Source organism: Mytilus edulis, chromosome 1, assembly GCF_963676685.1.
Source record: "Mytilus edulis chromosome 1, xbMytEdul2.2, whole genome shotgun sequence".
NCBI lineage: Eukaryota > Metazoa > Mollusca > Bivalvia > Mytilida > Mytilidae > Mytilus > Mytilus edulis.
In genome coordinates, this window is record NC_092344.1 from 30,758,881 (window position 1) to 30,776,890 (window position 18,010).

At 30.2% G+C, this 18,010-nt stretch overlaps 1 protein-coding gene across 7 annotated transcripts in view; it reads left to right on the forward strand.

Moving 5' to 3' along the window:
- Nucleotides 1-18,010, forward strand: part of LOC139511559 (neuroglian-like) — a 107,461-nt gene that overhangs the window by 47,174 nt on the left and 42,277 nt on the right. For all 7 annotated transcript variants that reach the window (XM_071298396.1, XM_071298427.1, XM_071298443.1 and 4 more), the window contains 5 exons: nucleotides 1,851-1,955; nucleotides 2,760-2,851; nucleotides 5,550-5,697; nucleotides 6,765-7,138; nucleotides 13,193-13,321. In XM_071298396.1, coding sequence (XP_071154497.1) covers nucleotides 2,776-2,851; nucleotides 5,550-5,697; nucleotides 6,765-7,138; nucleotides 13,193-13,321 — 727 coding nt within the window. In that variant the 5' untranslated portion in view covers nucleotides 1,851-1,955; nucleotides 2,760-2,775. The remainder of the gene's footprint in view (nucleotides 1-1,850; nucleotides 1,956-2,759; nucleotides 2,852-5,549; nucleotides 5,698-6,764; nucleotides 7,139-13,192; nucleotides 13,322-18,010) is intronic.

Sequence of the window (18,010 nt, forward strand, 5' to 3'; positions counted from 1 at the left end):
TTATATATATATAGCTCAATTACAAAACCAATTCTGCTTGATGGGGAAAAAATATTTTAATTTTAAAGATATCTCAGTGTCTACTTAGCAAGATTAACTAACTGTCATTCATATGTATACATAAAACAGAGGTTCTTTTTGAAGTTACTTGAAATTGTTTTGGTGTCCGTTATGATTAAAATGGCAAAATAGGACTTTGATTTGTAAGAAAGAAAAAGTTTTTACAATGTCAGATCTATACTACTAGCAATGTCTACTTTATTGAAAGTAGGCAAGATTTGTAGGTTTACTTCTTAACTTCATTCAACTCTATTACTATTAGGCAAATTATTTTATAAATGATATACTCTTGCAACTTTCATATTGCTAGTAGAAAAAATGAATTGTGACAAGCATGCCAAACTTAAGGTTATTTTTTTAACTGCTATATGCAAACACACAGTGAGAGAAATGGCACACAAAATCAACTAGAACTGCATGCTAAATAAGGAAGAGGAGTCCCAAGAAAAAAGTAGGTTTTCGATATGGGTTTTGTCAATTTCATACTCAGTTGTCCTTCAGAATAAATTTGACCATTCTTCATCATGAGGGAATCCCCATGTTCGACCTACCCCACACAGATTCTTGTTTTATGAAAATCATCAGTAGAAAATAGTTTTTAGCTCGTTTCTTGTTGGTTTCAGTAATGAGATCAGTACATGTTTACAATCTATTAATTTTAAACAGAAAGTCAATACCGTCCTACTTCTACACCTACACTGCATTAAGATTCTGACTCAATGCCAGATAATATCATGAAAAGTCATAAAATTTGATTATGGTCAAATATGACAGTGAAGAGAGAAACTGATTGATCATATTTGATGTAGAAATATTTACTAATAGATTGATTCAGTGTTCCAGACATGATGTACTTACTGAAAACACATAAAATCAGGGATAATTGACCTTCATTGGTAAGGCTTCAGTCAGATTTGTCATGCTTGGGGAATATGTTTTTCATTGGAATGAAATGTTGGCTTTATATAGTAAAACTTTTATTCTGTTTTGAAAACCATCTTGCAACAGTATAAAAATATATACAGTGGTTGATCCTGAGCTAGGGTTGCTTCAAAACAGTATGAAATTTCATTGAACAATAAATTTTGTGTCGATAACTTACATAGACTTATTTAAAGTCAGAACATATGCAAACAGTTACCATGATTACAATTGAAATGGTGCATGTGTAAACCAATTTTCTTGCAAGTGATCATAATCTAATTTTAAATGAGAAAATTCATGAACTCTTTAAAGTTAATACACTATGATATAAAAATAAATGATAGGAACTCATCATGGTAACACATTGGAAAAATCACTGTGTGTAACTGTTCACCTCAGCCAGAGCAGTTGATTTCAATGTGCTATAGCAAAATTGATTTGACTTATTCCATAAAAATTTGATGAACATTAATTTGAGAATATGGAAGCAGTTTTATTAGTTGATATAAAGGACTAGAATGGATATTATTATAATTCTAACACAAAATCCTTACTCATGCATGACAAAACCAATATTAGCAAAGGAACTGCTATCATTACTTAACTTGTAAAAGTCATAGGGATCCTTCAACACAGAATTTTAGTTTCAGATTTAATCAAATTATTAGTTTGTTCATAGCAGTAAAACTAGCTTTATTTATTATTTCAGTTATTTTAACATAATCACAGTTACCTTACAGGTATTTGTACAATCTCTAAACTGTTTATAATCTTAATAACTTCTCTTGCATGCATGTTTAGGTAAACAGAAGAGTATTATGCAGATCAAGACAAAAATAAAACAAATTAATAATTTCTATTTCCAGGAATACAGACATGTAGTTAGGATTACATTGACAGAAGATATTGTTGTAGCCTTCCCCTTTGTTCACTACTGAAGTATGACATAGAAACAGATATAAAACATCCATGTAAGTTATCAAACTGGAATGTTAACAACCAAGATAGTAGAGTGTGCTTCAATGAGACACCAACAACAGCAAACAAAATCAAAGAAACAAGGATAATCCTTGATTACAAAGTTAATTCCCAGTTCAGCTGGATGAATTTTAAGGGTGACATGTCAAAACTAAATTTAACTTTTTATAAGATATCTGAAACAAATACTAATTCACAAATTGGTAAAGTTAAAAAAAAACATTACTGATTTCTGCATTTCTGGAATAACTTTTGTTGAGACAGATTATGTGTGAGAACCCTCCCAAAAAACTTACAGATAAGATGTATCTTAAATCATGGCATCATTAGGAGTTTAAATACACCTTGGAGTTTGTATAGCAGTAAGTTAGGGAGGACAGCTACAGATGGTTGGTATTACATCTATGGTATCATATAAGCATTGTTAATCACTTTGATCCTTGGTAAAAGGATAAAACAACAAATAAATGAAATCAGTTTGAACTTTGTAGTGAGAAACATGACAGTAATTACTACTTGAGAACACATTGTTTTATGTGCAGTTACGTAATATAACATTCAGTCTTTTGAACTTGCACAACATGGAAACAATAAACATTATATGCCAACATGCTTTTCTTTACACTATTACTATTAGTAAGACAGTTATCATTAAATCACATCAGCAATGAATCTGTAAAAGTCATCAGAACTATCATTTGTCTTCATGTAACTTTGGAGACAACCGAATTACCAGATGTATAGATGACATGCGAGTGCAGATGTTCTGAACATGCCACTATCATTTTATTTTTCAGAGTTTGCAGTGTAACCATGACATTCCTAAGTAGTTTAGCCATCTTGTCATTGTTATGGACTGGCGTGTGCCTCTCAATTTTAAATAGAAAGTGTAAGTTAATCAAACAAAAATAGTTATTTCAAATTACAAATATACTTGCCATTTTGGCTGTATGTTGACCACCTAGATGTCCACTTGGTCCGAGACCACAATTGTCGTCCCTTGATTTTCGCTGTCCACAAATATAGTCCCTAGTGTTGACAGTAGGTTACTTGCCAATATTTTTTATACCCCTTTCAACTTTATTTCTCAAATTGTAAGTAGGGGGGTGAAATTACACTAAAAAAAGTTGGGTTCAGAATTTTAAAGGAAAGTAGTGATTTGGTCCAGCTGATAAAGGTTAAAAATTAGCACTCTGGAAGTGGTCAAAAGATTTCAAGACGCCCTAAACATAAAATTGTCCATATTATTAGTTAAAGCCGATGAAGTTTTCTATAATTTTGATATAATTTGTCCCAAAAGTAGTACAACACACTGTAAAAATTTCATTGAGAAAGTGCAGGTGGGATTTTTTTAATTTTGATTTATGTTCTAAAAGAAATGCACTTTGAATTAATTGTGGTCTCGGACCACTTGTGTTGAGGGGCCTCTGGTCCATGCTTCTAGTGAAATTTATATTACCTCTTGAGTAAATTAATGATTTAAAAAAAAAAAATATGTAACTAGAAAAATAACTTGTTTAAGCAATGACCCTGACTGGTAATAGGCAAAATAACATTGTACAATACCATGAAATAGAATCAACAATGGAAATGGGGAATATGTAAAAGAAACAACTATCCGACCAAAGAGTGGCCGAAGGCAACCGATTGATTTTCAACACAGCTAGAAAATTCCACATCCAGTGTCTGGCTTCAGCGGGCCCCTAAAAAAAGTTGTAATAGTTCAGTCACTAAACTCCAAAACATATAAATGAACTCAAATTAAAAAAAAAAACGTACAAAACTAATAAAGACACAGGCTCCTGACCTGGGACAGGCACAAAAAAACAGCTGAGTTAAACATATTTTTTTAGATCTCAACCCTTCCCATATACCTTGAGCTAGTATACATTAAACAAACACACAAGCAATATGCACAGTAACACTCAGTTAAAGAGAAGTCTGGGTCCGATGTCAGAATAGGAGATAGAAAAAAGTAAACAAATGACAATGAAACGTAAATTAACAAATGACTATTAGCAGTTACTGTAATGCCAACTCAACACACTCAAAACAATAACAACCATGACAATGAAACGTAAATTAACAAATGACTATTAGCAGTTACTGACATGCCAACTCAACACACTCAAAACAATAACAACCATGACAATGAAACGTAAATTAACAAATGACTATTAGCAGTTACTGACATGCCAACTCAACACACTCAAAACAATAACAACCATGACAATGAAACGTAAATTAACAAATGACTATTAGCAGTTACTGACATGCCAGCTCAACACACTCAAAACAATAACAACCATGACAATGAAACGTAAATTAACAAATGACTATTAGCAGTTACTGACATGCCAGCTCAACACACTCAAAACAATAACAACCATGACAATGAAACGTAAATTAACAAATGACTATTAGCAGTTACTGACATGCCAGCTCAACACACTCAAAACAATAACAACCATGACAATGAAACGTAAATTAACAAATGACTATTAGCAGTTACTGACATGCCAACTCAACACACTCAAAACAATAACAACCATGACAATGAAACGTAAATTAACAAATGACTATTAGCAGTTACTGACATGCCAACTCAACACACTCAAAACAATAACAACCATGACAATGAAACGTAAATTAACAAATGACTATTAGCAGTTACTGACATGCCAGCTCAACACACTCAAAACAATAACAACCATGACAATGAAACGTAAATTAACAAATGACTATTAGCAGTTACTGACATGCCAGCTCAACACACTCAAAACAATAACAACCATGACAATGAAACGTAAATTAACAAATGACTATTAGCAGTTACTGACATGCCAGCTCAACACACTCAAAACAATAACAACCATGACAATGAAACGTAAATTAACAAATGACTATTAGCAGTTACTGACATGCCAACTCAACACACTCAAAACAATAACAACCATGACAATGAAACGTAAATTAACAAATGACTATTAGCAGTTACTGACATGCCAGCTCAACACACTCAAAACAATAACAACCATGACAATGAAACGTAAATTAACAAATGACTATTAGCAGTTACTGACATGCCAACTCAACACACTCAAAACAATAACAACCATGACAATGAAACGTAAATTAACAAATGACTATTAGCAGTTACTGACATGCCAGCTCAACACACTCAAAACAATAACAACCATGACAATGAAACGTAAATTAACAAATGACTATTAGCAGTTACTGACATGCCAGCTCAACACACTCAAAACAATAACAACCATGACAACACAAGCCAATTAAACATCAAACTGTGACAGCACAAACCAAACAATGTAAAATACTATGGCATCCCAAATAAATCAACACCATATAATATGATGACAGCACCAACAAAACTATGATTGCATCAGCAAAATAAACACCAAACTTTAACATTTCAAAGAGCATATGTGGTTTATGTTTTATTTCTTTCACTGTATTTTTTATTTGTATAAAGTATTTTCAGATGGTCTGAGACCTTGGATATCTTTAGAACCAAAGCCTGCCTATTGTTCCCTGTATTTTTTATCTACATGTTATATTTTCAGATGGTCTGCCACCTAGTATAATTTTAGAACCAAAGCCTGCCTATTGTTCCCTGCCTGCCTGTGATATAGGAGATACAGTGACTATCTACTTTAAAGTAGAGGAGAAAATAAGAATAAAATGTAACGCCAGTGGACGACCTGAAGTCACGTAGGTATCTCTGTTGGCAGTGTTGCCGGTGTTAATTGGGATATTACTGGTCCAATTCTGTTTTACTATAACTTTATTTCCTATTATCAAATCCACCACTGACACTGTTACTGCTTCAAGGACAGTCAAGTTGTCTCATTTAAATTATTTTTTAGGTGAATTTTTTGTTCCAGTTTATCTATGTTCTACCTAATTATTGCCACCAGACAAAAACATTTTTGAAAATGGCTCAGCTTTCTTATTCTTAGTCAGCCATCCTTCACATATTGAACTAATATTTATTCACTTTTTGTTGTGGCCCCAATATCTGTTTCCTGTTTTCAGAGATATTCCCCTACGAATTAATGATACCACAAATGTGTTGATTTGGTAGGCTTTTCTGAAATGTAATTTTGACTGTCATTGCTATTCATTAGCCTAAAATCTTCTCTTTGGCTACTTTTATTTCTTTTAAAGTATATCCAAAGCCTATCAATGTCTGATGTTTAAGTTTGATGTCAGACTGATTGCCAAAGACAAAAACAATCTATTTGTAGAATTTTGGATTTTACACATAAAATATTTACCATAAGAGATATAGGTTTATAAAAAAATAGTGAGAATTAAATATGGTTCGATATCAACTCTTGTTGTTTAATTAGATGAAAAAAATAATCTTGCACCAGCTTTGTTTATAATATATCGTCAAGGTAAGGGACATTGGCTCCTTGAAACTATAGATGTAATACCCATGTTGGTATTACACTTATGCTGAAACTTACTAGAAAACATGAAATAAGTTTGCTAACAATCACATTTACAAAATTGACCAATCAATTTATCTTACAATTACTTATAAAAATATGTTTGTGGTATATGTCTATGTAGTAGCCTTTAGTATATAATTGTTACAAACCCTTTCTCCAAGATATTGCATAGTCAGAAGAAGGTCAAGTCTGAAGGAAGCAATTCTCCTATATTGTATTTATGTCCATCTTTGTGGTCACTTTGTGATTAATTTTATATCAATATATCTTAAAGGCCTTGGTTAATGACTGAAATCTAAAAGATGTTCTTTTTGTTTTTAGATATAAATGGACCAAAGATAATTTAGACTTTGATACAGAGTCACCAAGAGTGAGTGTGGAAAATGGAAAAGGAACTCTAAGAATAACTAATGCTTCTAAAGCAGACAATGGAATTTATCAGTGCTTTGCAACCAACACAAAGGGGACAGCACTCAGTAAGAAAGCTAATGTCGTAATGACGATTAACGATGTATTCAAATCAGTGATTAGACCAGAAAGACGTGATGTGAATGAAGGCATGCCGTTATCATTAAAGTGTAAACAGCCTCATGTAGTCCCCAAACCTAATGTATATTGGACCTTCGTTGAGGAATATTCTACCGCCCAACCTCCTATAATTCCTAATGATAAAAGAGTTGCAATAGATTATGAAGGTAAGAATAAATAAAGAAACATTTTACAATACCAAGGAGATGTTAGAATAAAGACTAAAAGATAAAAGATATAAAAAATGGTAATTTTTGAAATCTCAAGAAGAGATTTTATATGAATTTATAGGGTTAAATATACTTACCATGAAATTACATTTATATTATATAGAATATGTTTGCTTTCACAACATGTTCTCATCGCAATTAACTAGGTGATTAAAAATTACATCCATGAGATGTACTCACCTACGTCATAGTTCACCTGTGTAACATACACTAGCTTTAGTTTTAATTTGTCGTTTAATTGAATAATTTCAATTAAGTGAACAAAAAACTGAATTTATTCCAGGGGTGGTGGTGGATTGTGGTAAGTATATTTAACCCTATAAATTCATATAAAATCTCTTCTTGAGATTTCAAAAATTACCATTTTATATGAATTTGGTTAAATATACTTACCATGAAATTACATTTATATTATATAGAATATTTACTGATTAACAAGCAGTATTTCATTTGGTGGAGGATAAATTCTCTCACACACATACAATTTCAACATATAAAAAATTATGTGAAATTTTTTTTTAAAAATAACTCCATAAATTTTGTAAATACGGATATTAGTAAAAACCGAAATTACTGAATTTATTATACAATGAAGCTATGCTGCATAACTATATGTATCAATGGCAAACTTTGCAGATTGTATAAATACAAGTATGCAAAATTAATAGACTTGATGTAGAGTTGTCTCAATGGCACTCACATGTATATATATACCCCATATTTCTATATCTGATGAATAAATAATCTGCAGGTCAGTATAGAAATAATTATATTAAAGCTCCTTCATTATGAGCTAAATGTGTTGTAATATTTATGCAACAGTAAATAAGCATTTATTTCTGAATAGGTTGTTCTTGTTGCTTGTACAAATCGACAAGAACTAATCCAACCTTAATTTCATTACTTTCCACTTTGAAACTTAAGTTTATTTGGAAACATTATTACCTTTCTTTAACTTTCCATTGTTTTCTCTATATTAATATAATAACAGATAATATATGATTGCTGTCGTCTTTTGATAACCTGATCAATATCACATCTTTCGAAATAAATTCTTTTCTACTTAATTAAAGAATTATAAACAATTAAAATATACTTTGTAAATAGGTTTCCTTAATACAATCAAAGTTTATTAAAGACTCAAACCAAAGTTGTTTCATGATTATGCTAAATCTGGATTAATCTTTAAACTTTTTTAAAGTTATAGTCCCTGAGAATTTGCTTCTCTGCTACTACTTTTAATATTTCATAGATTTAGAATAAAATATTTTCATCAAGAGAAGTCTTGTACTATTGTATAATGACAATTCTCTAAACTGACTAAATTTAAAAAATCTGATAAAATTTCTATGAGTGGTAGAACCTTTGAATACAATGTCTACCATTTCAACCATGAACAATATTTTTGTTTTGTATTGGACTACTCAAGTGTAAAAATACAGAAATGGACAAATCAGTGGAAAAGTTTCAGTATACATGTTTCCATTGATATACTGCTTCCACAGAACATTTGGATGTTGAGCTGAATTAAAGCCATGATTGTTGTCCTTATAAGTCCAAAAAGAATGCTAACAGATGATTTTCTCCAGCTATGAAAAATCTGTCTAAAATAAAATGTTTTGATATTTCTAATTAACATTCACAACGGTTAACTTTCTAGAATATCTTGCCATGTACAGTTCCAAATTTAAAGAAACAAAAATTTGACATAATGAACAACTCTTGTATGTTGCTCTTGACAATTGTTTATATTAATTTCAGAAATTATTTCGCTATCAGAAATACTAAAATGCAACTTGTCAAATATAGTTCTTTAGTTGTATTTAAAGAAAAACACTTGTTTGGCAATATGGAAAACACTTGTACCAACTTGCAGTATCCTTAAGTGTTCTTAGTTATTTCAGAAATGGTTTCACTATCAAAAATGCTCATTTTATTTCTGTCTTGGTTCACCTCATCTGAATCCTATACATTCTGATATGATTCAATACATGTACAATGTATATATCAACCAAACAGCTTTTGGTAGTATTTTGTGACTTCAACCCAGTCATTTGGTTAACTTAGTCACTCAGAAGAATTTTGCATTTGTCCCCAGATTTGGCAAAAACAAAATTAATGTGATTTAAATAATCACATCTTTCAAAACAATATTGAATCAAAATTCAAAGTAATTGTTTAAAATAAACACATTTCAATTTTGTGTAGCATATTCTTGCATAAGATACTAACTGTATGCTATATATTTATATTATTCTGGCTGGTAATATGGAAATTGAAAAGTGAATAATTACCATCAATTCCGAGGTTAAAAACACATGCATTCGGAAAACCTTCCTGCATATAGATAATATACAACTTGACTTTGACCAGACTAGATTTTTGTAACTTTATGCTTATAATGAGCAAAAATAAACATAAACAGTGACATTTTAATATTTAGGTATAATATTAAGAAAATGTCTCGCATTTGATTTGATATAATCATGGAATTATCATACTATATTTTACTTCCATGTACTATTCTTAGACTATTGAAAGCTATTTGCTAACTATTAATCAGTCTTTTAAATAAATTGCTTTTCCTACATTTTGCTGTAAGATTAACTGCTTCTACACTGGTGCTAAAATTTGAGAACCAATTGAAATGTATACATATTATATGTTTATATTGGTACATCATGTGTTACTCCAAAAAAACCTCTTCTTTTTTTCTGCATCTTGTAAAGACTGACTAAATAAAAGGTTTATATAAAGAGCTGTATAATAGATAGTTTCAAATCTTGAGAACTACTTCAATTTCCTAGACCATGTCTAGCATTTTAAATAAATCCTGCATCCACAATGCTTTAAATCTTATTTATTTATTTACCAATATTTTACTAATTTTTTTACAAGATCTAAATTAATGATAATCTTGTTTCTATAAATCAGCATATTTGAGTCCTCTATACTTCAGAATTCTGAATCAATATTTAACTCTAGGAAAAACAATGTGTAGCCATTGCATAAACTGTTGGGTTCTACCAATCTCACAATCAGAATAAAACGGACCCAATGAATGAATCCTTATAGCAGAAACTTGCCCATCTGTTGGCATTGCTTAGAAAACTTAAGATGTAAATTAAGGCATAATTTTCTATCTTTAAAAGAGCATCCAAACTCCTTTTGCTTTCATGATTGGAAGATATATGTATAATTTGACAGTGATTCCCATATAGTGAGGGTAAGATAGTCTCTTAAGTCTTACGTTATCACCTCTTTTTTTTTTTTTTTTTTTTTTTTTTGTACTCAAAACAAAACAGAATTAGTACATATTATATTTAATAAATGCATTGGCAATGTACACTCTGAATTATGTAATCAATATATAAGCCATTACCTTGAATGAGTCTTTGTGAAATGCATCATGGCATCCCCTAAATTCTTTATTCAATAGACAATCTAATGTTTACATAAAAACATATAAAAGCCTTTGTTTCCTTACTGCCGACAAAAACAAACAATTGGTTATAGCAGTTCATACTTATAATATTCATGTTCTTCTTGTCATAAGTAAACTGACCATGAAATTTAATATAAGTAAAAAGAGTTGTCACAAGCTATCAACTGTATTTAGAACAGTGCTCCATTCTTACTGTCTCCATGTCTGTTAGAGCATTGGAGAATTATTTATCAGTAAAAAAATAATTAAATATTTACAGCAATTTGCTGTTCTGGAAAAATATTTCAGGCTTCTAAGAATTACTGTCCTGATTTAAACTGGACATATTTAAAAAAAAAATATGTATTGGTATGCTTAAACTACAATCACATTTGTATTGTACTAGATAACAATGTATCATTTTCAGTGTCTTTAATATCTGTCTTGACTATTTCCAGACACTTGTTCAATATATTATCAATATGAGCAAATATGTTAATTGACTAAACTGTTGGTTCATCACAAAAAACAATGTGCAACCAAATATTAGCTATGCTTGTGTTGTTTTAAAATATAATAAAAGTAGACATAATGTTCCCTGGGTGGAAGGATGTCTAGAAAAGTCAGATAGACCTGGACTTAAATTCACTAGTCTGATTCTAATTTATTTTATTTGCAACAATCATCCACGTGCAATTCTATGCTCCATAAATATCAATGTGCAATAAATAAATAGTTATGATTTAATTTTATGTAAGATATCAAATCTGTATTTTATTAGAATGAATGCAACTTACAGATTCTAAATCATGCATGTTGTTCTAGTTCCTATGTTTCCTGTATGAAACATGTCAACATTAATCAAACAGACTTGGGCAAAATCCCTATTCTATTTTAAGTCTATAGTGATCCATTGAGCACGTTTTATTTTCAATAAATATGGTTTATGTTCCCTGAATGAAAGGTTAACCAAATTAACATCATCAGTTGTGGGCAAAATCCCTATTCTGATTGTGATGTATTTATCAACTGTTAAAACAGTATCACTGTTGGTCTACGCTCCCTGTATGGAACGTTTTCCAAATAAAACAATCAGAAATGGGCAGATTCCCTTTTCTGATTGAAATTTATTGAACCAATTGAGGTTCTAGTCACAATAGTGGTATACGCTCCCATACGGACGTTATCCACATTAAAATAATCAGATCTGGTCAAAATACCTATTCTGATTTAATAGTTATGTGTTTACACAGTCTCGTGTACCAGGTGTACACGTAACAGACTGCAAATTGTAAACAATCGAACCAATTGAGGTTCTAGTGACAATAGTGGTATACGCTCCCATACGGACGTTTTCCACATGAAAAACAATCAGATCTGGTCATAATACCTATTCTGATTTTAATATAGTGATGTGTTTACACAGTCTCGTGTACAGACTGCAAATTGTAAACAATCGACTTTATCCAAACTTTACACTCGACCCGTTTCGTAGCATTGCTCTAATGCAGTGAAAAATCCGGTCAGCTGAGCGTGAAAAAAGAAATAAACATCCGTTTAAATATATATCTTTTTAAAAACGTAGCACTCACGTAACATGTCCGATTTTGACAGCTAAATTCTGCCTTTCCTCGGACCCGATTTAATGTTTGAAAATGGCGGCTAAACAAAGGTCATTTTCTATGTCGTCGTATTTCCAGACTCGTAAGCTGTAAAAATGACGAAAACGTGCATATCAGAAACTTGGCAGAAGCGCTGTATTCTGATTTACATTAAATTAATCGTATATCGATATTCCGAATACAAATAATGTCTTTTATAAAACATCAGGATTTTCAACAGTAAACTGTTAAAAATCCTTGCCGACGAGAAACATGCGTTCACTTGAACGCAAAAATTAAAACTAAAGCTAGTGTATGTTACACAGGTGAACTATGACGTAGGTGAGTACATCTCATGGATGTAATTTTTAATCACCTAGTTAATTGCGATGAGAACATGTTGTGAAAGCAAACATATTCTATATAATATAAATGTAATTTCATGGTAAGTATATTTAACCAAATTCATATAAAATGACAAAACAGTAATCGATAGAAAAAATAACTAAATAAGTTAATAAGAAGTTTAGAATAACTTGAAAATTTATACTAACAAAAAATAGTTGTACTTATTACATGGATAAAGATATTTTTTAACTTAAACATTGTTTAATATAGATATGGAACTTTCCAAATTAATAAAAAGTATGAAAATCTTCACAAATTTGATGTTACCAGTAGTAATAGGTTAATAATTGACCTATAATGGTTTACTTATATTAATTGTTATTTGAATGGAGAGTTGTCTCATTGGCACTTATACCACATCTTCCTATATCTAATAGTAGAAGACTAATGACAGTTTAAATGTGCATGTCTATCCTGAATGATCTTGCGGTTATAATGTTGACTGTCTGTTTTTGGTGAGCAAGTTTATATAGATATTAATAGATATTAATCCGAGCTTGAGTTTTAATGTACTGTATGACATCTGCAGTTTTCAATCATTAAATGATTATTTTACAGGAACTCTTCATTTTGCCAATGTAAAGAAAAGTGACGTTAAAGGAGAAGGAAAGTTTGTATGTAACATGCACAATGGTGTTTATCGTACGTCTAGTGAAGGGGAAGATAAGATAGTCAACGTAATATCAAGTGAGTTTTCACATGCATCTATTTAAATTCTTGTACTTAGATGGATCCGACTATTAGGGCTTCTTATTTTATGTTTTTGTAAGTCTTATTTTTCATTTGCTTTTCCTATAAAGTTTGAATATTATTTTGTGCATGTATTAGTGAACATGTAATTTTATAGTACAAATTGTTATTTTAAATATAAAGAAGTTATTGATTAAGTTTTTTTTCTTCATGAAAGTGGTAATTTGTCTGAGCTTTTTTGTAATAAAGGTATATGTTCTGATGAAGTTTCTTAATAAGTTTTTTCTTTAATTTTTATTCTAGTGGTTGTTTTTTAGGGGAAGGGGGGTTGAGCAGAAAAAAGATAGTTCTGACATGTCCATCTTTTGAATTTCTGGAAAATGTGTATAGATGGAATAATTTTAAGCCTCCAGAAATACATGTTTAAATATATTTTTTTTTATCAAAGCTGGTCCCTTAGAAAATTTAAGCTAAGCAAAATTTATGATTTTATGTGTTTATTTATTCTGTTTTATTTTGATCGAAAGCTTTTTTTAAAAAGGATCCTATTAACATGATTAAGATTATTTTAATTCTATTTTAGATAAAATAATATATTTTCTTATTCTATTGTAACCAAATTTTGATTGAATTGCGGGGGAAAAAATTTAAAATTTATTTATTTTTAATGCAAATGGTTTTCCTTTTTCAAAATATTTGTTTATTATGTACTTGATAGTAACTATGATGACTTTTTGGTGTTGTTAGGTTGCTATCTCGTTGATGTAACCAAACATTTCTTTTTGTAGACATTTAGTGTTGTGAATTATATTTATTATCTGTTCATAGGCTTGACATTTTTCTCCTAATGGTAGACAACTGGTAAAATTAAATTTTTCCACTATTAGTCATTTCTTAAAGTCTTTTTTTTTCTCAATAAGATGCATTTTAACTTTTCATAACAAAAGAAAAATGTACGCTATCTCTTGTAGTGAACATGTTAGTAGGGCCATGTTTTTAAAGAATTGAAGTGCATTAAAAAAATGAAGATCTTATAAATAAGGAATTTGTTGTTTCAGAATATAAGGATCATGGGTAATTTATTTGTTAGTACATATGTAAACCAAAATCAAAATAACGCTACACTATTGATTGGATAGATATTATTTAGGATGTAGTTAACCAATCACACTGTTTTGGTGTCAGATTTTGAAAATATTACCTAGAATGCATTAGATTTTGAGATGGGGGAAGCTTTCAAAGTATTTTTTTCTGTTTATATATTGACTGGTATATTTATTGTTTTGACAGGTTCAGCAGGTATGATGTATCACTTTGGTTCTCTCTAACAACCAGTAATGTCCATGTATTTGCCAAAAAACATTTCATTTTTGTTATCTATGTCTTGATCTTTTTCCAGTTGAATCTGTAACCATATATAATGTACCATCTTTTATCAATGTATTCTTCCTCTTCAAAATTCTAATTGTTCACGTTCATATGATGTACCTTTTAATGAAAAAGAAAAAATGTATATAAATTTATTTCAAATTTTTTGAAACAATTTTTTGTAGTATATTTTTATATACATGTATAAATGACACGTGTCTGTAAGGAAAAAATGAGTTAATTTTTAATTTAATTTTTTTTAATTTTGAATTTATTATTTAAAAAAATATGGTTACTCTAAATCTTGATTCTTATATTTGCTCAATGGGATAATGACTTAAAAGTAGATTAAGAATATACTAAAATTAATCTGATGAAAATACATGGACATATTTGTTAACCCTTGAAATGATGCAGCTTTAGTATTTGCAGTATTTCTCACTATAAACAATCTTAAAACATTAGTTATTCATCCGTTAAAATACAATTTTGAACCTATTTTAAATGATTTGATTGCATAGAAATTACATTGATTTTGACTTGAGATTTTTTTTGTTTAGAGAATACTAAAGCTGCATATGGTATTGATTTTAAGCTAGTTGATTAACCTGATATGTAGCATTAACTGTATAGGACGCTAACTACCAGTTCTAACATGCAAGCTCAAGGTGGAGTTTGAAATTGTTTTCCATTGTACTTAGCATGTATTGTTTATGAATATTTTAAAACATGCTTTAATGTTTAGCTTTCAGTTTTAAGAAAATAAGTATATGTGTAACATGATTTAATACAGGATTACAAATATAAGGTGCAGTATGGGCCAGGTTTGCCCCCAACATTAAGTCCATTATTTCACCATAAAAAGTGTTTCAATTTAGTACATATATACATGTGATAATTGAAATTGAATGACTTTGTCAAGGTTTTCTTATAAAACTTCAACATATTATATAAAACACACCAAATAGGTCAGATATAGACATATTTACACTTGTATGAAAAATTTGTCTGCCAATACATAAGATAACACAAGTTACCTTTAACTTTGAAATCACAATCTAAAACATTTGACATCACAATTAAAAATCGATGGTTGCTTGACGTCAGAAGGTTATTCTGAGCAGATCTAAGGTCATTCGGAGACAAAAAGCAGCCAAATACCAAAAGTGTAAATACGTTTGAAAAGAACCTTGGTTAGAAAAGGAATGTTCAGATGAAAGCTCATTTTGGAAGAATCTTAAAAATGTAAGGATATGTTACCCTGCTTTATTTAATGCGCACTACATTGCCTTAAAAATATGGTCAGGAATTTTATATGCACATTGCTTTATACCCTATCCTGTTTAGTTTACTAATGATTTGCTTTGAAAGGGATTATAGTGCTGCATAGCATTAAAACATTCACATGTTTTGTTTTCTCTAGAATGACCACCACTTTGTACACTTAAACCTTTTGGCTTTCATGATATCTTCCATTAAGTTATGTCTGTGTAGATGATGTTATGTGTCTTCATGATGACCTTACCTATCATTATATAGCTTACAAATTTATATGATACTTATTTATAATAATTGCTTACCAGTATACTGTTGTATGCATTTTTTCATACATTTCATATTATTTTTATCTACTAACTGATTGAACTTTGCCCTCTTGATCTGCTTCAGCACTAGAAACTCATATTCTACATTGTAGCAGTTGTTCATGAAAAAATTCTTACTTAATATTTTTTGCCGTCTCTTCTTTTTCTGAAACTGATATTATTTATATACATTTACTGCCGATTGCATTGAGTGTTTAGGTAAAGGTATTATCATTGGTTAATTAGCTTGCTTGTTAGCTGAACCTTGAAGTCATTATTAGATAAGGTATACTACCCTCCTTTTGAAGTAGTCTAGTCCTACAGACAGATAGATTGGTTATCTGTTAGAGACTAGTCTACTGGATCTACTCTTAATAAAGAAGGTCAGTATACCTTACCTAATAATGACTTCAAGGTTCAGCTAACATGCAAGCTATCCAATGATAATATCTTTACCTACGCACTCAATGTAATTGGCTGTAAATGTTCTGTTTTCTTCTGATTCTGTATTTAACAAGTGAAGCATTGTTAAGTGTCACCAAGGCAATGGAAACAATTTGTTTTTATTTGTCAAACTCTACATGTAAACCCTCCTATACATATGATTCCCATTAATTATTTATGAAATTTTGTGTAACTTTCCAATGTCATAATTAGTATATCATTTTCCATTTACTATGTTCATTTATCAAATGGTAGCATCTCTTCTTTGGTGATGTTTTAAATATAAAAAAAAAAGGAATTTTTGGGACATTTGAATGTTGAAGCTGAGTCAGTATATGATATCCTATTCTAATACAATTAGTTTGTAACAATTATTTCCATTGGACTTTGACAAATAATGTGAAGGGTTAGATGTCAATTTTTTTTAGTTTAAACAGTATTTATTAATGAAAAATTACAAGATACATTCTTTTAGTCCGTAACTAAGGAAAGCCACTGTTCTAAATACCATAGCAGAGGGGGCATTAAGTTTTACCCTTGTCCGTCTGTATGACGTCCCATAATTGGTTTCCATTCCCTAACTTTGATTTGCCTCAACCAAATGTTATGAAACTTATACACAATGCTTATTACCACTAAATACAGATACAAAAAGTTTGAATTTTGGTGGTGCCAATTTAACTGTTCTAGAGTTATGCCCCTTTACAAATGGGAAAATTTCTGAATTTTTTGTTTCCATCCTCCAACTTAAGTTAGCCTTAACCAAATGTTATAAAACTTATACACAATGCTTATTACCACAAAATACAGATCAAGTTTGAATTTTGGTGATATCACAGATTAGCATACAAAAAGTATAAATACTTATAGTATTTATGTTTTACATCGGGAGTATACCTAAGACGTAACATGGTTCAGATGTCAAAGATGATGTTACATTGTTGCAGACTTTTTCATTTATGAATGGCATTTTTAAGCCAAAATATTCACAAAAAAATGAATTTATTTTAATAGGAGGCATTAGAAGGGAGATACATGTACTGTATTGTCAGCATGGCCTTCAAAAAAGTAAATTATGTATATCTCATGTTAAACAGATGTAATCATGTAATCATACATGTTTTCACAAAGTCCATTGCAAGTGTTTTGGTTTTTATTTAAATTTTGTCAATACTGTTGTAAACTTTGATAGGCAAATATGAAACGATTTTGCCTGATTTGTTTTGCTTTAACATATTAAGAACTATTGTAACTAAAGAAGAAATGCTCCTCATTTGATAAAAATATATAA